Raw genomic sequence first — 27,525 nt, 5'->3', positions numbered from 1 at the left:
AATTTCATTACAAGTATAATACTAGCTATTTTACATGTAGTAAAAAGAATAACGCCAAACGTGGCTCGATGAAGTGTTTCCATGGTGAAAAAAAAAAATTACGTCACATCGAGTTGGTATCCAGTCTCTCTTTACATCGGGTAGTTGAGCATGACGTCTTGACGCGCCAACTCGAGCAACATAGGATCATCGAAGAACTTGTTGATCGACACGTCCTCCGACAGGCCTTTCCTCCTCCTTGTCTTTAACATGAATTCTCGAGCCAAATGAGTTGCTGGCTGAGGTTCTAGTGGCCTGATGGTTATGCTCTTGTCCAGAGGATCACCGGGCACGATCTGCCAGTGGTGGAATACCGACAAACAGAAGGCCTGGCCTTGGGTGTGGGTTCGCAAGTCAGTTTCGAAGCCAAAGCTGTCGATCGCCGGGATGAAAGCCTTAATCGTGTACAACGGGCTGCCGGGTACCGGAGCGTCTTGGGTGACGTGGCCACGACGCTTGGCCAACACGGTATAAACAGCAGACACGCAGTCGGCTGGAGCTTGCACTTCCACGAATAAATATGGTTCCATGAGACGTGGCGTCGCCATGAGGAAGGCCGAGTATGCGACTCGCCTTGCGGTTGGGATGATCTGACCACCTGAATAAGAAATTAATAAATTTTGTATAACGAAGTTTTTTTTTTTTTTTTTTTTTTTTTTTTTTTCATAAAACCTTGGGGGTAAAAATATGTTGATAGTTCAAACTAAATAATTGATTCTCGCGTGTCTTCATGGAACAGGGGAAAGATCGATAGAACGTAGTATAGTGCTATACGTACCTCCGCGATGAAGGGGTTCTTGCGCAATAACAGCGTCGAGAATTTTGAACTTGACGTTTCTAATTGGTTCCTCGCACAAGGGACCCTCTCGAGTTCCCCACTGGAAGCCCTGAATTATGGCTTCGCGAGCGCTATTCAGCAGTGATTTATCTACCTCCGAGGGCAAAGTGTCGTCGACTAAAATATTCGGCCCCGTGGCGTCAGGACCGAAAGCCCAAATACTTCGAGCAGCCAGCAGATCCCACTCGTATTTCTTTTGAAAAAATTCACCCAACCTCTTTCTGTAAAATAAATGCTTCATGTCTATCAACTGTGCAGAACCATTGAACATATGCCCTTGAATTAACTCTAATAATATAATATATAATGAATTAACTATAATAATGCTTGTAAAAACCTACTTGTTCCACGTGATTTTGACTTGCTCTGCCTCGATATCCTCGGCCAGACCGCGTTCAAGCGGTTCGGCGATCATCGTGAGTTTATTTCGCTTGTTGGGCGTCTCAGCAAAACATTTCAGAGAGCTAGTCTCCACAACAGTTTCAGCAAAGGAAACAACTGGATCGGCCACTTTGATATCGATCTCGGAATACATGCGCCTCAGATCGTGCATAGCACAGTCCAAGTACAATTCTCCGGTACCAAGAACGACGTGTTCTCCACTTTCCTCGACCCTCGTGCCCAACAGAGGATAGCTTTTGTTGACCTTACGCAAGCCATCCAACATTTTTGGCAGTTCCGAGGGATTAACTGGCTCTACAGCGATTTTGATTACACTTTGAGTGTTGAACTTCAGGGGCCGGAAGATGAACAAATCATCCGACTCCGTTAAATCGGTAATTGTGCTTGTTTTGACGATCGACCGATCGATACCCTCCATGAGCACCCAGTTACCTGCTGGTACCATGCTCAGTTCGATGTTGTAGCGAGCCTCGCTCACCCAAAGCCGACCCACAGTCAAAACACGAGAGTCTTCCTCGTCCTGGCGCGTGTAGGCTTCACCAAGGACTCGTACCCGTTCACCAGCGCTTAATGTTCCAGACATTACTCTACCTAGTACGAAAAATAATGTGCAGTCTTCGGTTGGATACATTTTTGTGCTGTGAACCATGAGGCGTCCCTAAAAATAATTTGTATTCATCAATAAATCAATTGTACAATAGGTCAATTTACATTACAATTGTGAGACTTACATCTGGATTGCAATTAATCATATCTTGAGCTAGAGGCGAATCAATCGGTCCAGTGTAAATATGTGTCACTTTCTCCAAAGCATTGGCTTTGGGGTTTGGTATGTGAGTAACACACATGTCAACGAAACCACACATGTCTCCCAAAAACTTGGTACACACCAGCCTGAGTAAAGGCCTGATGTTCATTTTCAATTCTTGAGATGTCAAGCGTATGCCCAATTCATCCAGCACTGAGAAAAAAGTTTTAATTACGATTATTCGGTTCAATTGAAATTAGAGAGAAATAAAAACAGTTTGTTTAAAATCAATGACTTACCTTGATGTAAGTTATCGTCCACGTCGCCTACAACTTGTGCAAATATCTTGTACAAAGGCTCCAAGATGAATTCAATGAAACTTCTTTGTGCTGTATTGTGCGGAGGTTTCTTGGTGAATTTTCTCGTTTTTGTATTGAAATAAACATCTCCCCATAATCTCTTGGCAAACTCATTCACGTTCAATCCCGGAAAATCCTTGGCATAGAGTGCGGCAAAAGATTTTAACGTGAAACAAACGTTGTACTCTGAACTTGCAAAACACACATTACCCAGAGCGGGGGAGACAAATCGGGGCTCTTCTGTGTCAGAGTGTAAAGCAATCAAGCTATTGATTTCCTCGATAATGTGACGCAATTTATAATAAGCATCTAGAGGAGGAAGCTTCAATTCAAGAACCAATCGGTCAATTTTGTTGATGCAAATAGTAAGAGCAAGTTTTTCTTGCAATGCATGCTTCAGCAGCCTTTCCGTGTTCAGCATAACACCTTCAGCTGCATCAACCAGTAATACAGCTCCATCTGACAATCGTATCGCAGCAGTAGCCTCATCAGAGAAATTCACGTGACCGGGGGTATCAAAAACATTGAGCAAATAAGATTTGGATTTGACATCTGGCAGAACAAGCGAAACTGGAACTGCTTTGGTAGAAACGCCACGCTGCTGCTCAGTGAACAATGTGTCTGTGTATCTCAATGATTTTTCATCCGTCACTGAATGCATGTAGGGATGAGTTTGTCTGATGAGACAGTCAACCAGAGTCGTTTTACCGTGATGTAAGTGACCCAACAGTACAACATTTCGAATCAAATCTGGACAGTCCATCAAGTCGGCCAGATAGTCAATATTGTACGTCGTCTCTGGAAGCTGCTGCTGCTTGATTTGAAACTTTGCTTTCTTAGCTGGTGCTATCAATGGTTTGTCAAGGGGCTGAGCATCTTCCTCTTGCACAAGCGTCTCAACCTGAAAAAAAAATGTTTATTTTCAGTGCATTGACTCTAGGCAACTCTCTTTGTAACAATACCAACCTCTGGTCCATAGACTTCCATAGCACTTGGGTAATATCTTTTGTCCTCGTGCAGTACAACTGCCATAGTATTTGATTCTGTATTTGCCTCGTCCTTGTCTTCTTCCATCTCCTCATCGGAGTGATCTCTGTCTTCGGTATCATCGTGAATATTTCCATATTCATTTTCCTCCTCACTGTCGGACGCCAACTCGGGTCCGATGTAATTACCAAACTCGTCGTAATAATCCGGATCCATTGTGTTGAAAATTTATAACAAAACACCAACAGTGGGCTGTAACAAACAAACGTAAAACGTGTGTTATTGTCCATTACTTAACCTTAAAAGGGTTCCACAGTTGGATCTTATTGGCCATCAGCTTTGAATAACGAAACTTGAATAACACGATGAATAAAAAGTACGGCTAGTAAAAACACCCATTAGTTAATTTATCTTTACCTTAATAAGTACTAAAACAGTGATATCAACAAGACAACACGTACCGGTGATCGTGCGTTGTTGTCTGCCGCGTCTGATTTTTGTGTTTTTTCATGTAAAGTAAAACTATATACATGTTGGGTAAGTGTAGATGTGTAGAGTTTCACGCCAAGAGATGGCTCTGCTATTCCGTAAGGCATCAGCTGCTAATAACGATCACCGATCACCGATCATTCACCAACAGCTGGCGCAAAAAAGTGATAAATGACTATTCTAATGCATGGCGTGCAGTAGATAAGTCTTTTTATCGAAAATTTATAAGAATATTTAATTACTCAAATTTTTCCACTGAATAACTATCAATACATTTAGACTGCCATAATAAAAAAAAAGCCGATTTAAGGTGGAAATCACAAACAAATGGCACTATATCAAATTCCCTCAATGTAAACGTGAAAGTTTTTTTTTTTTTTTTACATAATCATTGCAATTTACTTCTTTGCTTCTTGTTTTCCATGAATTTCTCAATTGCATCAATTTTCCCACTTATTACTATAAATGACGTGCAAAACTTTTACAATTACAATGCACAGTCACTCTCATCAATAAACACGTGATTTCCAAAAAGTGACGCATCACGAACCACACATGTCCATATCGTTGAAATTGACGAAACGGAGAAACAAATAAATTCTTTTGATCCATCAAAGTCACTAGACGCATATTTGGTAATAAGAGCGTGAAAAAAAAAAAAACAACGTTTGCCCATGTGTTGCGTGTGTATATACTACGATAAAGGACTCCATCTTAAAAAAAGAGACTCTCAGCCTTGACAGCATATACACACACAGATGAATCGCGATGGTATAGGTATATATATTATTATAATTCCCTCCTCGATTTTGCTTCTCTCCTGATCCAAGTGCAGCCTGGTGACGCTGACGCTTGCGTCATTCGCTTCTCCTACCCATACTACTTGTGCTCTCTCTCTCTCTGCAACACGTACATGTATATACAATGACTTATACAACTTGGATCTATTATTATCTACTATTATTTTTACTATTTCATCGGCACAACGAACGCAGAGCGGAGGATGGGATGACAAATAGTTGCGATTTTACGAGTCTACGGGATAATATACAAAGTTGTGTGTATTGGGCGAGCTCGGCTATTCTTGGGGACGCCAAGGAATTGGGTAACAAAAAAAGTTAACGAAGGACACCTGCAGTTATTGAAAAATCATCACGGCAAATGGGACTTTGTGAAACTTTGAGACTTTGAAAAGGTTAAACAACGAGCCGGAGGTGATGGTTGTCGAAACGCGTCATTCCCATAGGGGGTAACGCGTCGCCCACCCTTGAGCCCATTAGCTCGAGAGCATATCTCTCCCTGTCCCCTGTAAAGTACACGCGCACTCCGTGTATGTATAGTGCATCCCTTGTGCGCGGGGCTTGCACTTCTCCCCGCGCCCGCGGTCGTAGTATCGACCTCTTCGAAGTCGTGAAGTTGGCGCATGCGCATCCCGTGGATAAAATAGACCTTCGCCGCAGCCCCCAAACTATTGTACTTATACTTACATGGACGAAGCGAAAATTCCAATCTCACGTTGCTTCTTTTCAGCTGTACGTATATCTTACCTGCATCATGTGACCCTAATTTTTTCATCAATTTTCGTGCAAGATGCAGTGTCTAAAATCATAAGCTCTACACAATACATGTAGGTAAATGTCATTTGACAGTTGTCTCTGACTGAGTTTGCACTTTGATCAAATATTTTTACTGATTGTAAGTTTATATACGTTTGTTGGAAAAATCCTCATCGAGTGTATACCTGTTACAAATTCAACAAACTCTTTTATATTTTAATCCATAATACATATATGTTCCAGTTCGTGTGATTGCAATGTATGAATATTACAAAAACACAAATTTAATACTATTCTGTCGCACACCATTATATTTTATGGGTAAACGTTTTCACGTGTTAAAATTATCATCAATTATGCATGATACACATTGGCTAAAACTATAAAAAAAAAAAAAAAAAAAAAAAAAAACCAATCAAAAAATATAGTATTTATGGTAGTGATAAGCTATGTAATAGTTGTACAAGAAAATTCAGCATGAAGCATCATAATGATCTTTATTTTTCGGTGCTGTAGACGATTCATCTGCCATTTTGGGTATATGCTTCTTTCAAATTGTGCGGTCATTGTAATACATGCGAGTAAAAATAATTTTGAGAAGCGAAATTCGAGAACTCAGGAAGGCAATCATCGTTAAATCGGTTGCCATGTATATATTTATTACACACGGAAAACAACCCAAAAGCCGGTCCGACATTTCTCTTATATACTCATCACGTATACGAATATTATATCTCCTCTAAAAAAAAGTCTAATAATGTATTTGTTTCTGTACCACCTTGAAAAGGCATATCGAACTTGTAAACAATATATACACCAGTCCTTGAACTACTTTATCTATTAAAAAAAAAAAAAAAAAAAACAGTCGATGACTTTACAGCTCTTGATATCTCGAAAACCTGCACTGCAGGTTGTATTAATATCACGCGTTCCTTTTTGCGTAAACGTTGAAACGCCATCCGTCGTAAAGCACAAAGTAGGTATATCGAAAAACAAAAAAAAAATGATGAAAAAAAGATAAGTATATCATACATCATTGTTAGCGTGATTATCGAAGATGATTTTACGTATAGCAATAAGAGAGCAGATATATGTACATGCCATTAAAATACAAAATAGTGTTCGAGTGATCGATTCGCAATTGGCATACTTATAGTTGACGAGTTCAAAACGGTCAGGTTAACTGTACTTTTGGAAACAACATATATTATTCAACTTCGTTTCCGTGTATTGGTGTGTATATCTATATGTACATGGTGCATAGAGAGCATCGTCGGAGAAGAGAACGGCGCGGATGGCAAGCGCGCCGGTGGGCGGAGCTTGCACGGCTCAAGCGGATCGACCAGCGCCTATATGGGCGCGGCTGGCTACCATTTTGCCGGCCGCCCGGGATTCGGTGCGCCACGCCTACTTGTGTCGGTACATCGCAATTATGAACGTTGCATGCAACTATCCGAGTATATAGTATCGGGCGTTTATTGATGAATTTTGTGTTTATTTACCTATTGTTGAGGTGATGTCCATTTGCCTCGAAAGATGGACAGTGAGGGAAGGGAGATTATTGTTTTTTCGGTCAAAGGGGACTATACTCTGCTATTTCTTCGAATTTAATTTTTACCGAAATTGAGTATATGAATATACCCACAGTCACTGGTACAATACGATTTTTACACCGTGGTGACATTTTCTCTCGTCACTTGAACGTAAGAAATACACTTTTCTTCGGTTAGCGAGAGAATTTTCACTCGTGTGACGCTAATCGGGTTTTTCAGGATTTCGTGTGTATTACAAAGGGACTCATGAAACATCAATGTGACATTGTACACGTTGGTGCACATATAGTTGCATGCATGTGTATGTATGTTGACATCGAGAAAAACTAAACGATCCCACGAGGTGACGAGTGCCCATCACGTAATTACACGCTGAATAAAATTGTTCAAGAACAGGTAAGTAAAGGAACGACGAATCTAATCTTATCTCCGTAGGTACGCCAGGTATATATATACTTGTGAGCACACACCAAACTGTATATACATATATGTTAGTTTATGATGCCGGCACACCGTTGTACGGCCATGCAATAATATACGCACTATGTCGTGATAAGTAAATAGGTGAGTAAACTCTCGCGTTATCTGTGAAAAATCACAACTCGAGCCCGAGACTCGCTTGCCGCAGCAATTTCTATATACACATGATTATGTACTTATACCGTATATTCTACTTTTTTTGTAGGTATACTCCAACTTGTAGCGTAGGACACATAAGACCGAGAGAATGATGCGTGGCCATCTGGCGCGTGCTTGCGCTCGTCCAGCATAATAGTATACCTTATGTAAAAATATGCATGCATATATGTATTAAAATAATAATTACGTAAAAATAGTCTTCATTATTGACATGTCCGCGGGTTTCTCGTAAGTGCTCGTTTCCTTCACACGCGGATGTATACATATAGGTAATCACGGTATGTTATATCATGTTCAGGAACGCGAGCAAGAGACTCGTGAAAAAAAAAAAAAAAAAAAAAACGCTGCACGCGATCTCTGATGCATATACGAGTATACACATTTTTCCCCTTTTGTAGGAGCTCTCGAGGAGATGTGTACAGTGACTATTCTGTGGATCAATGGATTGCAAAAGTGCTCGTCACGTAGTGATTGTTGTCGAATAACATTTTTCCACATCGACGTCCAAAAGAACGACACAACAGCTGTATCTGCGAGAAAAACCACTGACGGGGAACATTTTCTTTTCTTTCGATCGAATAACGGTCGCGTTAGACGAGGGACCTTTACCGGCGATTCATCGACGTGTCGTATTATGAGAACGCAAAAAAGCTCAAGTACGATCGAATGCGCTTACAAGCGATAAAAATAATTTCCGTACACGCTGGACTCAATGTACCCTTTGACACTTGTAATTGAACGAACGATGAAAGCAGAGAGCCACATATATACGTAAGTATAATATAGGCATCACATGTTCAATAAAACACGAGAGCTATATAAGTATATATAAGACGATTCAATTATCTTTTCGTGCCTGCGCGTGTGTATACGTATATATGATACCCTTGTAAGCCACCCGCGATCGGTAAGTATACCGGGTTCACATTGATACGATATAATGAAGATGTGGACTGTACCTCCTGCGGGTTGGCCAATGCCCGACGACACCACTCGTATATATATATATATATATATATATAATTATTAAGTATACAATGGTACATAAGAAAAAAAATTTCCGAGAAGCAGTAGTTGGAGCTACGATAAACCGACTGGACGACTCATATAATGTATACGTATGGTATTTATCATACGCACGACCCATTATCTCGTCATTTGTATACATTTATATGTATATACGTAGGTAGACACGCTCCGGTTTGTTTTTTATCATTCGGTCCAATACTGTACTATTTAAAAAAATACAGTTTTTTGTTTTATTGGCTCGAATCTGCTGATGCTCGCGCGTCGTAACACCATTACCCTCGCCTTGTATATTATATGTTTTTACACGTATACGCACTGGTTTTCTGTAAAATTTAATTGTCCATAGTTGGGCGCACCCCTCGCTATATTATATGTCCAAACATGACCCGTTGCCCAAAAGAGCTTCACTCGAGCTGACGCTGCTAGTGTGAAAGTTGTAACCCATCAGCAATAAAATGACGACCCACGATGATTCAAAGTGGACGTTTAAGCAGGTTGTTGGATTAATTTACGCGTTGCCCCGCATCTCGAGCTAAAGTGCCGCAATCACCGAACAAATATATATATATGTATATACCCCCCCGTATCGAGCGAAGGAAGAGAGGGGCCCTGCCAATACATGAGGCCCAATATCGGCATATATATACACCTACTATACGAGAAAGCGGGGGAGGGGACGGATCGATGAGATAAGCCCGCATAGCTCGCCCACGCAACTCTTTCTCTCGCCTCTGTGTACACTCGTCACGCATGCGCCCTCGGGGGGGTCGACCAACGCCCGCTCGCCCCCGCGCATGGGTATACGAAGAGACCAGGGGACGTGGTGCGCGCTCGCGGACGTCTACGAGGACAGGGGGGGGGTAGACCTGGTTGGCCAGCGTCACCGGGTGGTTGTGTGCGCGCGCGCGCGGGACCCTCGCGGCCCGATCGATAATTCCAAAGGATAAATCAGTCGCGCGCGTGGCTCTCCGTCTCTCGCTCTCGTCTGTGTGTGTGTGTGCAGCGGTGCTCGTATGCCGGGTTCATCGCTCCGCGGTGAGGGATCCAGCGAGCGATACATCTATCTTTCGAGACGCTTATTTATACGGGCAAGGAGGAGGAAGAATGGATGCAGGCTTTTTTTTTGGGGGGGGGGTTTGTTTATTGATTTTTTCTTTTTTTTTCTTTTTTTTTTTTCATTTTTTGGAGGAACGTGGTGTTTTCAAATATAAAACGATTCGGTACCGGCTAAAGCTATATGTATTGGCGGTGTCATTACTGGGATATTCCCCGTTTTTGATGTTGAATTTTCCCGAGCACTATATACATGTACCTCCTGCGTCGTGTGTTTCTATTTGAAAAGAATTATTGGTGGAACTCGAAAACCACATTTTTTGTGAATTTTCTCGAAGATTATATGAAGTCATGATGAGCCAACTCGAGTAACTTTCGTCCATTTGCATCCGAAAGTACGATTCATTCGAGCTCGGAATTTCGAGATATTTTCGTCTCCAAGCAAGAACGATGTGGTTTACGTAGGAAGAGGTTTCTTGAAAAAGAAAATGTTTTTACGTCTTGCACGAGTGAGCTCCGGAAAACAGTTTTTTTTTTTTTTGTTTTTTTTTTCACTTACTGTAGCTGATTTCTTCAGTAATTATCATAAAAAAAATCTAATAAAATTACTTTAGTGTTTTTTATTATTATAGACATTTACAATTTCATTTATTTTCAATAATTATTTGTCACCTGTATATGATAATCTGAATTAAAGATGCAAATAAGTCTCAAAACAGTGAGTAATACGATTTTTGTGAAAAATAAAATTGTTTAAAACAACAAAAAAATAAAAGTGAAAAAAGTTTTAAAGGTTTTGAAAATACGATTGATTAGCAGGTGTGACTATTTAACTATTAAACTTTTTTTTTATGGTCAAGCTCACTATTTTATTTCATTACTTGGCATGGAATTTTCTCAGGGGGTTACAAACAACATATTAAATGAAAATAGGCAATGTTTCATGAGGTTGGATGTTTTGAGGGTAACGGTTTATAAATACATTGAATACATGTGAAGAGAATATTTATTGATGATTAATTATTGTGTAGTACAGAAAGATCGTAAGGTACGCAGTAGGTAAAACGTAACAATAAAGGAAATCGATGATGAGTAATACATACACAATGCGTGTACAGCAGCAACTAATTTTAATTAACAAAAAAAAACTAACACGTAACGCTATACATGTATTGCATTATCACACATTTTTTGCGTTAAATGGACAACAATATTTCATAATATCAGTGAAAACGACGAATGACATAATTTTTTTTTTTTTCTTTCCCTTTATCTCCGTTGATCATAATAACCATAATCCATTGTTATCATGATTGTTCATGATTAAAGTAGAATCAATCTCCCAAAAAAACAATATATTTTTTAAATAAAATTATAAAACAGTTACGTAATTAAAGAATAATTAATAAAGGATGGAGAGAGATAAAAAACAAAATTAAAGTAATTAAATTTTCAACAAAAATACTACTACACGGTTATTAACATTATGTCAATGATAAAATAATAATTTCCTATGCATACGTAGATCTGTTTTTTTCTTCATCGGATCATGATGGAAGCTTCGCGATACTACGTCGTGAGGACGTATTTTCAACTTTTATTTTTTTAAATAAAATCGAAGATATTAGTCATAAATAGGTATACATGATTTTTTTTTTTTTTTTTTTTTCCTCAACAAAGTATTTTTAAGCAAACTTGCCAAGCAATTCAATTGTCTAACAAATCTGTCTCACAAATTTTCTTAATTTTTAAGTTTCAATTTCGTGTGATATTACAAAAATCGTTATGATGCATAACTGCTACTTTGTATAATACACACTGACAATGGTTTATTTTTCATTTGATTAAATGAAAATATAGTTAATATATATTATGAGGTTTTTGCTCAGTGTAAAAGATACTTTATACAACTAATAATTGATGGTAGCTTTATTTATTAATTTTTTTGTGTATTTTGATTCTCATGAGTCGATCGTTCGATGTCACCACAATATTTTGTTTATCTCATCAAGATATACTGTATAGGACGTACATATTGTGAACGTAATCAGTCTATACAATCGATGGGATTTATGAAATTAGATAAAGACAACGAATGGCTGACTTTTTCTTTTTTCCGTGGGCAGTTACTGACGTTATTGTTGTTACCTTTTTTTTAAATAATATCACGTGTAGATAATTGATAGTAATTCATCCAAAAAAATGAAAAATCTAACTATGAGTAAATAATATATTAATTTGATTAATAAAACTAATAATCATAAAAATAAATGGTGCTAGGTTAAATTATCGATGACTTTGGTAAAATTATATACTATGAAATAAATATGTATATATATATGTGTGTGTATACATAGAGAATATAAAGAGAAAAAATTATTACAGTAACTATAAAATTCAACGCTCTTTCATAGGATGCTCGATTTGTTTATAAGTTTTTCTTTTTCTTTTTTTGAGTTCTGTTTTTGGTTTTAGCCTCCATTAGTTTATCAAAATCGTAACGTTATGATACCTTTCAAAGTTTGTAACAGAACAAATTGACAATAGCAATCGCAACGAAAAGTTGAAAGGATATATTTATATAAACATTGGTCAGAATGATCGTAAATATCACCGGATTTTTCTCATTGTATGCGTGTAATACATAATATTATTTTTATTTTCAAATCGATCAAGTTGAAAAATTACCCAAAAAATAGGGCTATAAAATTGCACTAAAGCATTGCACGTCGTTTGCTTCTTTTTTTTTTCGCATGTTCTTTGGCATCTCTGAGGAGTTTGCGTAAGGTCGTTTAGCTCTTTCACAAGGACATAATAGTAATTAAAGATCGGCAACTACCACTGCACGTAATCATACAAATATTACCTAGATATGATAACCCCATTTGTAAAATTCTCTGAAAAACTTCATCAAACACTAATTATTAATTTTTTTATTCCCCATTATCGACCGAATCATTTTTTTTTTTTTTTTGCATTCCCCTGCAGCCATTGCTCTATCATAGCTAACAAACTTATATCATATTTATATTAATATTTTACAGAGAAAAATAAAGAAACGTCCATTCAAAATGGAACGTTCAACGATATTTCTGCGTTTGCCCGTTATTCAAGCGGATGTTTTATTTTTTTTTCTTTCTTTCTTTTCGCTGCTCCCGTGTTATATGCTTCAAGATGAGTGTGTAAGTATTTCTACGTAAGTAGGTATACGTGTACCGATGTGCGCGCGCGAGCGCGTTCGAGTTCTGCCAACCTACGTGTACATCTATTTATCACTTACATGCTAATCGTCAGCTGCATCTGTTCTGGCACTGGTTTACACGTAGGATATGATGAAGTGCCAGAAAGAGCGTAAAAACATGAAACACAGTAAATCGGATGTTTTACACACTTTTATTTCGATTACCTTTTTTTTTTTTTTTTTTTTTTTTTTTTTTTTCATTTCAATTTGTATTTTTTTTTTTCTTTTTTTTCTTCTTCAAACATTAACGAAATTTTTTATTCCACTGATTGAGAATTTGGTTTTCAAATACGCTTATGGAGGGTAATATTTGTGTGCTTCGTAAAATAGGTAGGCTATTATTTATTATTATCATCATTGGGTCATGCACTCGTGAACTTGGCTTTTGACATATAAGTATATCGTAATATCATAGGGATTTTTGCAACCCTAAACTCTTTTTTGCTTGTCTTTAATTTACGAGGAACTATATATTCATCTTTCTAGGAACGACAGCAAATATTTCAACATTGGTCGAGTGTTTGAGTACGTACGATGTTTCGTGATAAATTTAGTGTATAAAATCATTAAACTGTTCCCTCGTGCATGTTAATCTCGTTTCGTTTATTTTATATTATCTTTTATGGCTTTAAACCGACCCTCCAAAGCATATTTATAATTTTGTTTTGTAAAAGCATTTTATGAATTATTTGACGATATTTTTTTTTTTTTCGTTATATCACAATAAATTCGAATACCATCGTCTCTAAAAAATTGCGTTGGATAGACGCTTAGAAACAATAATCTCTAAAAAGTTGTATATCCCACTATTAGTAATGGACGAAAGAAAAATCTCATTTCAAAGAATTTTCGATAAAAATTCATTTAAATTTAAAATTTTGTTAAAAAGTCATGTAATGTGTGGAAATTTTTTACTCAATATTATTTATCGAAATTTCGTGTTCATGTAAGGATAAAAAAAAGTTTCCGAGACGTGTACGTGTGTCGTCTATCCAACGGGGGATAAAACGATTTTCTTCTATATAAAACCCAGCCACCACTGCAATCATAACAAACGAAAAAATTTGACTCGGTTGAAATGTATATTATATATTAGAAAATATCATTTTCTTTCATCAAATTTTTTCACCGAGTGAAGAAACTTCAAAGTCAGCATCATCCTAAATAATCACACATTAATATCACCTCTCTCCCGCTACCTATAAACATCTATATTGCACATGTACAAATCCATTTAGCTACTATCGAAGAATAAACAATACTCGACTATAATTCGTACGTAACTCTAATGGAAAAAAAAAATCAATCTTTTTTTTTTATTTATAAAACAATAAAAGGAGAGACCCGGTAAACTTGCACTCACGCTGGGTCGTTCGATCCAACATCTCAAATGCGACACGTGAACACGCGTACGTAGCTCATCGCCGTGGTACGCAGCGTGGGAAGAGGTGAGGTATAGAGACTGAGCGAAAACGTACGTGTAGTCATGACACAATTACATTACCCTAGTTTCGTACTTATGGAGGTTGGTGAGCGAGACTGTAGTAGCCGGTCCTCTGGTTCCTGTACTGGGAAGTGGCGATAGCCTGTGGGTTGGGAATATGCCTGACTCCGACGTTGGGCTTGATTTTAATGCCAAAGCCGGTGATCCTCTGATGCGGCTGCGGGATCTTCAGAGCGACCTTGCCCGCTGCACCAGCTAACCCCACCGCCCCGATTGGGCTCAAAAAGCTCTGGGTCGCCGCTTGCCTGGCCTTGTCCGGCGTGGAGCCACCACCCAAAAGCGAAACCGCCGTGTCGGACAGCGTACGCAGGTTCGACTCTTGGATTTTCTTGACCACCAGCTCCTCCCTCGGCTTGACGGCCACCTGTCGACTACCACCGCATCCGCCACTTGTACCACCGCCGATCCTGAGAATGCTGACCGGCTTTTCGTCCGGGCCGCACCTACGGATGGTCAGCTCGTCCGACAGACCAGGCGACAAGTCGAGTATGCCACCCTTGCACTGGCTGCTGAGGTCCAGCGGCGACTCGTACTTGTTGTTGATCGTAAAAGCGGCTGGAGCAAAGGTGACGGTTGGCCGCTTGGGTCCCCGCAGAGGCGTCAGCGGCGGTACGTCCTTACGCTTGCTCGCACCGATCGTGGGAGTGGCGGAGCGGGTCAACGGGGGTGGCGCGCTCGAGCTGCTCGTCTCCTTGGACATGATGCTCTTGAGGGTGTCTCGCATCTGCTTCTCGGCCAGCAGGCTGCGCACGCGGTTCGCCTTGCTCTCTTTGAGCTGCTTCTCGAGTTTCTCGCGCTCCACGGCAGGATCGCTCTTCTCGCTCTTGGCCTGCGACGGGCTCTTGGCGCGCTCCTGCCTCGTCCTATTGGCCTCGCTGACCGCCACGAGGCCCAGCTTCCGCAACACTTCCTCGTTCCTCGGTGTCTCTGCCCTCTCCGGCCGCTTGATTTCCTCTTCGGGCTCCTTCTTGACAGGAGGGGGTGGTGGCGGTGGCGGTGCAGGTGGTCGTGACGGCGGTGGTTTCGCCACTGTCGTCTTCGTCTCCGGTACGATCTCGGGCTGCGGTGTTTTCTTCTCCGTCGAGCTCGGCTTGGAGGCAGCAGCGACCACCACGGGTTTTTCCTCTTTCTTCACCTTCACCTCCACCTCCACCTCCTCCTTCCTCCTCATTTCCGGGACTTTGTATGCCTCCTCGAGCTTGGGACTCGGTTTTTCGGGAGGCCGGGGCTTGGGTGGTTCTACCGTCTCCGGCTCGTCTTTCGTCTTCTCCTTGCGCACCGCTCTCATCTGCGAGAGCTTGTCCTTCTGGCTCGAGTTCGAGCTTATCCGAGGTGGGCACGGCGTCAGGCGTACTTTGAGCTTGAGCAGGTCCTCCTGCGGCGGCCTCGTGATCTCGGCGATGATGCGCTTGTTCCGCCGCTTCTTGCGCTTGTGGTGCTCGAGCCTGTGTAACTTTCCGGACCGCGATCGGCTCTCCACGACCAGTGGGGAGTCGAGCGATCGGGTCGCCGGCACCACCCAGCGCGGCGTCTTTTTCGTCTCCCGGTCCTTTGAGCTTGAGTACGGAACAGTACTCGGTACGGCCGGCGTCGGAATCGTCGGCGTCGGTGTCGTTGGTGCGGGTAACAGTACTACCGGTCGCGGACTCTTCTCCGGCGGGTCGCGAGGCTTCGGGCTCGGAGGAGGCGTAGGTGGCCTCTGGATGTTCTCGATCGCTGAGTTTGTGGCGTCCACGTTGCCGTCGTCACTGATGGTTGTGCTGGCGCTGATCAGCTGTCCGTCGATCGTGGGCTCGTCCAGCGGTGCGATTCGATAAAAGAGCCTCATCGGTGCTTCCTGGAAGCAACAGGCCAGGAAGGTTTTTTTTTTTTTTATTGAAAAAATCGGTAGAACGCGTTGAAAAAATCGGTAGAACTGAAATAAAAAGAGAGAGGGAGAGCTTCTCACCTTGGACCACTTGAAGATGCAGGCCAGATCCATGAGGGTCCAGGAGAGCTCGAGTATCTCGAACTCGGAGTCGGCGCCGATTTCTTCGAGCTCGTGCATAATCTCGATCTTTGCGTTGCCGGTTTGTCGAGGCCCGCCACCACCGCCCTCGTCCTGCCAGCCCTGCTTGAGCATGAGGAGCCTCTGAAGGTGCCTCACCGTGACCCCGGCGGGACACTTGAGGTAGCGCGTGGCGGCCGGCAGGTCGAGCCGGCACAGGCTCAGACTGACCAAGTCGTCGTACGACAGTTCGGGGGCGCCCTGGGGCAGCTGGCCGGTGCCGGGGTTTTGGAAGTTCGGGATCGGCAGGTGAAAGTTGCGACGGCGCTCGAGCTCGGATTTGTACAGACCCGGCACGGCCAGGTAGATGAGCCGCTGGAGCGCGACATCCGGGCGGGGCCGGCTTGTCACTATCGTGTCGCAGGCCGGACAGGTTTTCGGGCCGTTTTTCATGCGGTAGATAATGCACGACCGACAGTCTGCGAACACATATTAGGCGAGGACGGAAGGGAAGGGGATGTCGTCTTTAATTCATTGTTTATTTTGACTCGTCGCAAATAATGCAAATATGAGGAGGATCGATCCCGATGCAAACGCAAGCGCGGAGAAATTGAGAAATAAACGAGAAACTGAAGGAAAAAAAAAAAAAAAAAACGTGCGTGGAAGGGAACGAGTATCGGTGAGAGGGAGGGGATCGGCAGGCAATCAGGTTTTCTCGCGTTTTAGCGGAATCGATCGGCTGCCATGTACACTATATAATATTGTATAGGTATGGTTGCGTTACGCGACAACAAAAAAGAAGCGCACAGGTATGAGTGAGGGAGCGAGTGAGTATACGTGTGAGTATATAAAAAGATACTAACAAGAGTGCATGCACTCGACGAGCGTGGTCGCGTCGATGAGGTAGCCAAAGCAGAGCCGGCAGAGTATGTGCTTGTTGAGGTCGCGCACGAAGGGCTTGCCGCCAACGGCGCTACCCTTGGTCTTTCGAGTCACCGATTTGCCGACGGTGTGGCTGTCGATGTTGTTGTTGCTGGTGCTACTGTTGGCATCCTTGCAGGGTGGCTGTTGTTGCAGCAGCTCCCTCTGCCTCGTGCACGGTGGCTGTGCCATTGGATCTTACGGGCGACGGCTTCTTGCTCCTCGTGTTTCTCTCCTACGCCCTGTGGGAAAACAAGTTTTGCCCATACTCTTTGTAATGTATTCGTGTGTGCCGGCACTCGTGAAGATTTTTTTTTTTTCTTGTCTTTTAATTGGTTCTTTTTTTTTTTTTTTTTTTTTTTTTGCGGAGACAGAGCGTCTGGATCGCAGGGGAGCTTTTTCTCTCCTATCGGTCGTTGATAAATCGAACGCGCGCGATATCGTACGCTACTTCGCGTGTGTTTTTTGCACGGCTTGTTTTACATATCGGGTTGAGTGTCCGACTGGCGCGAGGATTTGCCTTTGCTCTGGGTCTCCAAGTCTTATTGCGATATTCCAAGTTATTCGATGTTGGAATTCCACGCGGGACATTACAACGCGATTTGTTGGTGAATAATTTTTTTATTTCGTTATTATCATTATTGTTTTTGTTGTCACGTGTCATTAAAACTGTTATTATTGCTTCGTGATGATGTCGTTTCGAAAAACATTATTGTTGTGGTATGGTTGAGGTATAAACACTGTAATTCATGCCTTTGACAAGTGATCATCTCGTTATCGACTATGTGCTTAATGTATAGCCGTACAACATACACTTCGTCAACCCCCGTCTACTTGCATAGGTTATCGTTAATCACATGGAATCGATCGTCACGTCAAAAGCGCTGTATTCATTACGTTTCCTCAATGTACATCAGAGGAAGGAAAAGAACGTTTATGCGTGGAACCATAAACAAAAATCGTGTTCAGGCTCTAAAAATTGCTTAAATTTTTGTACTCGTTTTTTTACGTACAAAAAATTTGCACCGCCGCGCTATTTAAATCTCATATCAGGTCTTTTTTTTTTAGGAAAAAATTGACATGGCGTTTTTATACATTGATTTTTTACAATTGGAAAATTTTCTTTCGATACGTTACTTCGTTTAAAATTTTTTGTGAATCATTTAGGACGTATCTAAGCATAAAATTTTGAATTATTTTTTTCATTTTCTCTGAGAAAAAAACCATCTTTCCCCTGCAAATTAAGAATATTTACCAAGATGTAAGAATTTAAGTAATTTTTGAAGCTTTAGAACAGTTTTTTCACGATTGGGTACATTAAATGTACGGTATTTTAAAACACCTTTTGAACTGAGCCATAAAAAAAACATCATAAAACTGATAACCATGAGTACACAGGGAAAACTTAAACGTAAAAGAAGCTGATTAAAAAAAAAAACTTTATCAAAATTCATAAACATATTCAAAATAAACACAATTAATTACTGTTTTTTTGTTTTTTTCTTCATTTGCTCACTCACGCGCAACTAATATTATTTTCTCATATTCATGCATTAATTAAATTTCCATACACCTTTACTAGCCCAGGAGGGTCCGTATAATAGCAACAAATATTCTCCCCACGTTGATAACGCGAAGAAAAAAAAAAAAAAAAAGAAAAGTGTCCCAGAAGAGGGAATACACGACTGACATTTTTGGAAGCGCGTAACCCATTCGTGCTGCGCCAATAAATATACACACTGCAGAAAACGTACACGTCGCGTCCGCGAAGGGAGCCGGCAAGCGCTGCACATATGATACTACATATAGGTACATAAAGCATTGAAGCAGAGCAGCAGCGAATTGATCAACATCCCGTAGGATGAAAAGAGCCTCCTCGCTCTCTCGTCGCCGGATATTATCGAGCGATGCTGTCGTATACCAAGTAGTGCTCGTGGGCGTGTTATATATATATATATATATATATCTATATTCATATATTAGACATATCGTGTATATATATATAAAGCACACCCACGCGTACACGCGCGCGTGCCCTCCGCATCATCTTCAGCGTGGTGCGTGCGTGCCGTTATTGCTGTTACAAGCACTATATATAATACTTGTACCTTGTACGATATACAATGTGAGCCGGCATCTGGCTTACAGTACATGTACATACATGATGCGTGTTTCACCTCCACGAGTGAGCGCGTGCAGCTTGTCAACATCTGTTTCGAGCTGAGAGATGCACTTTATCAAGTACACGGGCAGGGTGGGCTGAGCTTTTTTTTTTTTTTTTTCTTCACGCGGCAATTATTCGATCGTGCGAATTTTTTTTTTTTTTTTTTTTTTTCCACAGAGTTTGTTTACAGAGAAAAGGAATACTTTTTTTTTTCTTTTGTCGCTTCGAAGGAACACTTTTCACGTATAAGTAACTAACTCACTGAGCTTTCGAGCTTTAATCCTCTCAGTGTAGGATACCAACTAACCTCGCTTTCCCATTTCGAACACACGGAGTAAATAAAGTAAAATTATCATCAGGATCAACGAATACCACTCAATCAACAGCTTCGTAGAGCAACGATCACCGGAAACTACTGCTTTTTTTAGTCTGTTACGGTTAAACAAAAACATTACCTCGGTATTCTAACCTCTCTGACGGGCGATTCTAAATAACAACGTGATATCAAATTAAGGCTCAGAATGTATTTTCACGGGAGGAAAAATACTTGTTTCGTCGATTATCGAAAACGTTCCGGGGGAAAAAAGTACCCTTTGAAATTTAAGGGATAATACAATCAAGGGGGGGAACTTACAAATCAAATCACGAAGTAATAACAAATTATTGTTTACCTCTCGTTGAAACCGCACTTTTCACAAGCCAAGAGAACGAGCCATGGACAAATAGGTACAGAAGCTCATCACCGCGGCTCTCGAACAGAAGCTCCGAGCCTTCCGTGCGCAACAATTCCAGCGTTGGTTTAAGCCACTCAGCAGAGCGTCACACGTAACAACATTTCAGCGAAAAGCTCGTGTCTTGCTCTCGCGCGGGTAGCCGGGACGGAAAAAAAAAAAAACAACTCAGCGCCAAAGACGGGAAGCGAACATCATGGTAAGTACATGTACACAGCTTACAAAAGAAAAAAAATGTAACTCTTAAAGCTCGGCATTTTTCGGAGCAACGGGGCGCCGAGCGCCAGCACAGCCTGCAGCGCGACAGCACTCTACGCGTATATATACGTGTATATGTATATGTATATACAGCAGCCGGGCGCGGGCATTTAAAAGTCACGTGCGTCAGAGCGAGACGAGGATACAGGTATATACATAACACACTCACACACGCCTACTTGGAACGAGAGAGAGAGAGAGAGAGAGAGCGGCGCGAGCCTTCACACACACCGATGATGGGTGCGAGTGTGCTTGTTGCAATGTGTGCCGTGCTGTCTTTTGACGCGCGTGCTTCGGTAACGAAACTACTCCCCTCCTCGAGGACGACGACAGCGAAGTCGGCACTACAGACACCTATACATAGGCACATTATTATTTACCACGCAACTGCACGTCCACCACCACTGGTTGCTATAACATATAACACAAGCTGCGCTCCGAAACTCCGATTCGAAAGACCCTGCGAACACCGACACTCTTCTTTTGGAGCGGCCCGAGAGTCATTATCAGTCGCGTACATAAAATATATATGTATACGGATGTTGGTACAAAACGGAGTCGCGGATAGATACATATAGGTATACAAATAAGATATGGAGGCAGAGAGAGCTTACCGGTCCGAGGGGGGTGCCTCACTCTCTCTTATATGGGCGAGAGAAGAACGAGAGAGAGAGGGAGGGAGGGAAAAAAAAAGAAGCTGCAGAGAGAGCGCTATATTAGTATTATGCAGACGTGGCAACGACGCGACCAAGGTATCCGTAGATTAGCGCTCCACCTCCGTCTCGCTTCCTCCGGTTGGCACACTCGAGGAACTTGACTACGGGATCACGGCTACGGCATCCACGACTACCGCGACTCGGCAACACCGCCGCTCTCGCGGCCAATATCTGGCAACTACGTGCCTGCCCTGACTATGTGTATTATTATATATACGCTTCTCCGTATCTGTGCACTTGTGTCCAGGTATGTGTATGTATGTTGGTGTGACCATGAGTGTGTGTATACATGCATACGGAGTGTCACACAAATACATATATTTATATATATATATGGACGAGCAAAGTAGGTGTGTATATATAGGGAGTCAACTCAACGCACCTTTACATGCTGCGCCACTTAATGATTTTGGAGCTCCGGTCCTCTGGGCTCCGAAAAGCTTCCGCGGAGGCTGTAGGAGCTGAAATCACGAGAAACGTCTCTCCGAGGGTATACGACACTAGCGAGCTCGCCAGCTGATGGACTCGCGGTTGTCGACGACGACGACGACGACGACGAGGAGCAAGCACCACGACGACGCGCGCGCGCTCGCTCGGTGGCGGCTATTATCTCTGTGTGTTGTGTCGCGCTCTTTCTCTCTCCCTCTGATGGCTACATGTAGGTATATACAGAAAGAGCGGATGCGAAAGAGAGGGAGAACGTTACACACCGTACCCGCTATGCACACGTAACGCCGCTGAGAGAGAGAGAGAGAGAGTAGGTACGCCGTACAGAGCGTGTGTATACGTATGTACGGAGAGAAAGAGAGATAACCACGGTGGGAGTGGGAGTCGTCAAGGGCGGGAGAGCGAGGAGGGAGGGAAACACGGCCGAGAGAGATATCGACCCCGCCTAAGCTCCGCCCCGCCTGCCACATACCGCGTATATAATATATACCTGTATGGACGAGCATTGCCGAGTACTGCCGAGCGACCGAGCCGCCTACCTCCTCCTCCTGCCCCTCATGTCGTTTATTATACATACATTGTTCCCTTGTTGTACTTCACTTTTCAACCCCAACCCCCTAAACGTTCTCGTACTTTGATACCGATTTTTTTTTGTTTTTTCCGACTCCACGGTTGACACGTGTCGTGGATGCAGTGTATATAATTATCATGCAATGGACATAAAAGTGTATCAATAGCCAAATGAATAACAATCATTAAATTTATGAAATAGCTATAGTTTAATTCGGCTTTGCCCCCTATAGTGTCGGTACAATGTTTACACGTGTGCAAGTAGAGAACAACAACAACAACGAGAGGGTAGACCGATTCCGAGCTATACCTTTTCCCTTACACATTTTATGCGCTAAAATGTCCGATGTATAGGCTTACAAGGTACCCGAGGGTTTCAACTGATATTTTTTCACTTGATCGCACTTTCGTGGTTAGTATTGATCGGCTCGATTGCGATGTTAAAACAATCGCAATAATATATACGGTATTTACGCGTACTGCAGTCGGCATTTTCCTATTTTTGATTCACGTGATTGTAATGATTTTCACACGCCAAAGACAAAATAGCCTAAACGTTATCGTTTTAATCTATAGTCTCGCGATGCCGTAGTGGTGTGTAAAAAGATCGGTACCTGCCGCTGGATGAAGCCGAGGCGCAACAAGTTGTACACCAATCGAGCGGGTTCTTCCGTAAGTGAATAATCGGTGTACAAACTCCACGCAAGTGGTAATAGGTGTAACTTTTGAACTTGAAAGCGATGGATGTTCACGAGGTGCGAGCTCGGGGATAACTAAAGAAATCGGCAGCTCACGGCTGGAAAGATCGGTGTGGTGCGTCACTTTGGCAACTTCAATAAATAACTTCCAAGTGCGAGTCCGGGGGTTCAAAACACGTGACCGACGCACGCATAACTCTGTTTACGCCGCTCGAAAGGGGCATACCCCCTAAACTTTACGATTCGATTGTCCGAATTCTGACGTGGTCACGTATACACCTACACACCCGTACTGGCTTATCTGTCAAGCAAAGAATCCTTTTATGAGGAAGATTTCCTTATTCCTCGAGAAAAATGTATATGACTCATGATTGCATTCGAGTTTTCAAAACACTTTTCCGAGTGTGCGTGTCTACGTTCGAGTTGCCTGGTGGTCGTATAGACACGCATTTGCATAGCGAGTTAGAAGGGGTTACCGGTTATTTTCACCCGAAAATTCTGTGGTAAACCGAAAGCGCCACATCGGTAACCTTTTTTTTTTTTTAATCGTGGTTTATCATAAAATTTTATTTCATTGTACGGTGTCCCAACACGCTACCGTTGTTTCGGGGTAATAATAAGTTAACATTTTCGTTTTTCCCGGTGTGCTCGTGTTTTTAAAAATTTTCTTCTCTCGTTTATATGCTAATCAGGTAATCTCCAATAGAATTGTTTATTATTTTTCACACATGCAAGCTTTACATTGGCAGTGCAATAAGTAATAATTCTGGAGTATTAACAACAAAAATTTTGTTTCAAATAAATGTTTATTAGTAAAAATTAGGAGACACAATGCGTAACATATAACAATACCAGTATGTATTTCTATTCGTAAAAAGTAACTGCTCGAATAAACTGAAGTAGAGATATTGAATATTCGTAGTATGCACAGATTTCTGTCCTAAACGTAGATACATTTTTGGATTGAATTTTGTACTTTAAAGTAAACTGTAAACATTTTTTGACTTCGACTGCTTCAACAAGTAAAGAAACATTTTTCACAATTGACATTTCTTATGAAAAACTCCGTTTGATCCGTCGAGTGTAGTTTACCAAAAATCATATTGGAGACGTTTTTCTTTTTTCACATACACAAAAAATGACTGAGCACATGGAGTAGATGATAAAATATAATAAAAAGTAGCCCCAGAGTAGGACATTGGATGGTTATAAAATTGTATAATTTTATAACTCGGACTAAGATCCATAATAATCGTTTCTTGACGTGTTTCGCGTGTTGTATTTCAAGCAGAAGGTATTATAGTCCTGAAAAAAAAAAAAATTTCCACTCTTGCAAGATTCCACCGTTAGCAACAATACTTACTGTACATGACACGAGAAGTTTCAAAATAGTATCGAGTTGCACGAGTTTTTGTTTTCCCGTGCAATACAACTCCGGCTTCTGACGCTGACTGCGGCAAAGTAAACACCGAAGTCGACTCATGCTGGAGTAGATAAACATATTTATAAATATCACTGTGCTAATAGTACAAAGTTCCAACACATCGAGCTGACGGTGACTTTTACGATTGCTAAGGATTATTAGTTTGGGATAGGCTCGGTTTATCACGCTGAAAATGATCGGGGCGCAACTCGACTACACGTTTTATATATACCTAATCACCGATACTGTAACACGAGTTGGTTTGATTTTACGTGCTACACTTGAACTGGAACTTGTATACGATCCATCGTAAATTTCATGACAAAAATAACTACCGAACTCGACGCAGTTATCACCGAGACCAAAGCTTTCGTCTTTCGAGACGTTTTTAAAAAAAATGTTTTTGAATTGCAAGTCACAAGGTTTTGATTGTTGTTTGAGCGACGCTTTACATAAACACCAAGTGTTATTCATTACCATTTATTAAACGCAACTTAAATTGTTACTAATGTTTTGCTAAAAATATAAAATACAATTGAAGCTATAATTTATTACAGATAAAAAAAAATGCAAATGTCCTGAAATTTCTAGCGAGTCAGTATACAAGTAGTAATTGTTCCACCGGATAAATATTTTTTTTTTTAATTACCATTCGGACCAATTTGATTCAGGGGATTGAATGTCCACGCCTAGTATTTCGGCCCCATTTAGATCGAGCTGCAAGTAAGTTGAAAAAAGACAAATCTACATGACTTTTACATCCATATCTATATGTTTAGCTACGGAATATAACGAATGCAGCTTTTTGTAATTTTACAGGTCGTCGCAATCAATCTGCATTGTACTAGTGAAGCAGTCGTGCCCAAAAATGATCGAAAACTAGGACTCTAGATGAAATTTGTGCCCATGGATCGGTTGACCGGTAAGAGAAATCGGTAAGAGTACCGATCAAGGTAACGATACTTTTATGTATAAGTTGTATCACAGAGATTTTTTGGAATTCAGGGAAACATGATCACCTGATCCAACTACGATTACTCCAAGTTTTCGATCGCACTACCCGCCCGTTACCGGATAAACGATCGAGCGCATGGTTCCTAAAACGCCGAGCGTGCGCTTCGTCGCTAATCCCATCGTCTGACAATATTGTTACAAGTAGACAATATAACTGCGATTGCGATGACCACTGGTCGACAAATATTGTTTTGTGCTGTGATTTCAAATTACACGTACAACAGTACAAATATTTCACTGATCTACTGATGGTGAAGTCACGTGTAACATATATTATATGCATCGACATTTTGATGTATTTACTCAACTATCTAATATCATCACAAATTTACCATATTTTCGTGTATGGTCTTAATGACATAGTCATGAACTAGTTGCGAATTAACTTTGATGCAAAATTTTTTTCTTTGTCTGCGTTTTGAATGCACAAACTTGCAGATAACAACGAACAAATGAAAAAATGAGCTACATCACTTTTACATGTGTATAAACACCAAAAGTTAAAATCTCTTCGTATTTATAACTATATATATATACCTATTGCTGAGCGAATTGTTTATAAAATCCATTCGAGCAAATGGCGAAGAGATCTACAGAACCTATCGCTATTTTGAGGTAATGGGTACATCCTACTTGGAGCTGAAGGTGCTAACGATGCGACACATTCCCATCTTCTTGGAGGATCCAATACCCTATATAATTATACGCAAATATGGGTGGACATTAAAAAAAAAAAAAAAAAATTTCGCAAAAACATACACGTACACTTTATTAACCATCAGCAACAACACGTGTTGTATACATTATTTTACACGATAAGAGTGTACATGGACAACAGGGGAGTGTGAGCCATATCGTCAAAGACGCGCCTCGGGTTCGCTGATTGGTCCTCCCATCTCCGGCTGCTCTTTTCTCTCTCTCTCTCTCTCCTCGTAGGTATATACACATATAGATAAACCCGTGTAACCCTCGCGGGCATCATCGCCACGCATATATAAACGGCGCACGCGTATATTATATGTACACATGTACACGCGCGTGTATATACTCATATATGCAACCATAATATGTATTGGGGGGGGGGGCTCGCTCTCTCTATTGTATATTATATACATGTATACACATTTGGTGCGGAATCCATTGCGGAGGCAAACTCAAGGGAGCCCTTCTCTTCTCTCTATAGATATACAACATGTGTACAGCTCTTCCTTCTATCTCCCCTTTTCTCTCGCTCTTCTTGGCTATTGTATAGAGACTCGAAGCGCCGCGTTGAATTTTGCCTTAAAAACATACTATAAAACAATTTCACTGTACGCGGGTGTTGCATTTTTTCTTTTTTCCTCGCCACTCTCTCTCTCTCTCTCTCTCTTTTTTTTCTTCTTTTCTTTGCCATTCGCAATCTCTGTATAATTGTGGGCAATGTAGCTGTAGCGGAGAAGGAACAACGTAAAGAGAACGAGGAGAGGCAAGCTTATTAGTCCATTGCCAAACTTCGTGTTCTCCCTCATTCTTCGACTCCCTCCTTCTTTTCCCATGATACAAGTATATGGTGTAGAGAGGATATAATCCTAGGTACCAGGGTGCGCGAGCCGTTGACTGTAACGAGGAGACGCGCAGGACTACCATCAGGTAAAGGGAGTGGGGACGGGGACGTATATGGAGGAGAGGAGGAAAAGGTCCAAAGCCGAGTGAAGCAAATGCAACGATGAGGAGAAGGAGCCTTTTACGATCATAATATATACTTACGGTGTATATGGGTGTACAAGTATACACTTATACGAAGGTTTTATTGCGAGATTTGCGAGTCGTGAAGTTCGCCTCGAAGTTTAATATCGTATTAGTTTAATATTAGTTTAATATCTATACCCGTCCACCTTACGTCCGTGACTAGTATTATATCGTAAGCGGCTAAGCTAAGAAACCATTGGCGATGGCAACACAAATAAATGTTATTTACTGCTGTCCCATTGTATATGTTGCACTATAAGCATATATATTATTATGAAAATGTAAATTCATGTGAAATGTTTAACTTAACGGTAGTGCCACCAGGTGGGATCTATATACATCACGTGTATATCGGTTATGAAAATACCTTTCGGACAAATTATAAAGATTTTTTACCCCCGTCAAATATTTTGTTCTATATGCAATACTCG

At 41.3% G+C, this 27,525-nt stretch overlaps 2 protein-coding genes across 5 annotated transcripts; both read right to left on the bottom strand.

Moving 5' to 3' along the window:
* Positions 1-74: 74 nt before the first annotated feature.
* Positions 75-3,911, bottom strand: LOC106641247 (116 kDa U5 small nuclear ribonucleoprotein component). Of its 2 annotated transcripts, none has more exons than XM_014355594.2 (7): positions 3,791-3,911; positions 3,353-3,625; positions 2,327-3,287; positions 2,011-2,240; positions 1,219-1,937; positions 818-1,098; positions 75-637 (listed from the first exon to the last, which is right to left on the bottom strand). In XM_014355594.2, exons 2-7 carry the CDS (start codon positions 3,587-3,589, stop codon positions 132-134), a joined length of 2,934 nt encoding a protein of 977 aa, XP_014211080.2. In that variant the 5' UTR covers positions 3,590-3,625; positions 3,791-3,911; the 3' UTR covers positions 75-131. The 2 variants fall into 2 exon arrangements, with proteins under 2 accessions (XP_014211080.2, XP_014211081.2); XM_014355595.2 differs by having other exon boundaries at positions 3,835-3,864.
* A 7,049-nt stretch (positions 3,912-10,960) lies between these two features.
* Positions 10,961-22,985, bottom strand: LOC106641300 (uncharacterized). 3 transcript variants are annotated; one of them, XM_089596333.1, is made up of 4 exons: positions 22,846-22,985; positions 17,288-17,587; positions 16,386-16,903; positions 10,961-16,274 (listed from the first exon to the last, which is right to left on the bottom strand). In XM_089596333.1, the coding sequence occupies exons 2-4, from the start codon at positions 17,535-17,537 to the stop codon at positions 14,451-14,453; spliced, it is 2,592 nt and encodes an 863-aa protein (XP_089452459.1). In that variant the 5' UTR covers positions 17,538-17,587; positions 22,846-22,985; the 3' UTR covers positions 10,961-14,450. The 3 variants fall into 3 exon arrangements, with proteins under 3 accessions (XP_089452459.1, XP_014211165.2, XP_014211166.2); XM_014355679.3 differs by lacking the exon at positions 22,846-22,985 and adding an exon at positions 21,597-21,792; XM_014355680.3 differs by lacking the exon at positions 22,846-22,985 and adding an exon at positions 20,181-20,443.
* Between the last annotated feature and the right edge of the window lie 4,540 nt (positions 22,986-27,525).

This window comes from Copidosoma floridanum, unplaced genomic scaffold (genome assembly GCF_036245765.1).
Source record: "Copidosoma floridanum isolate Cflo_tuat_1 unplaced genomic scaffold, Cflo_Japanese_pri ptg000030l, whole genome shotgun sequence".
NCBI lineage: Eukaryota > Metazoa > Arthropoda > Insecta > Hymenoptera > Encyrtidae > Copidosoma > Copidosoma floridanum.
Note: the sequence above shows the minus strand (reverse complement) of the source record. Positions and strands in the feature narration are given on the sequence as shown.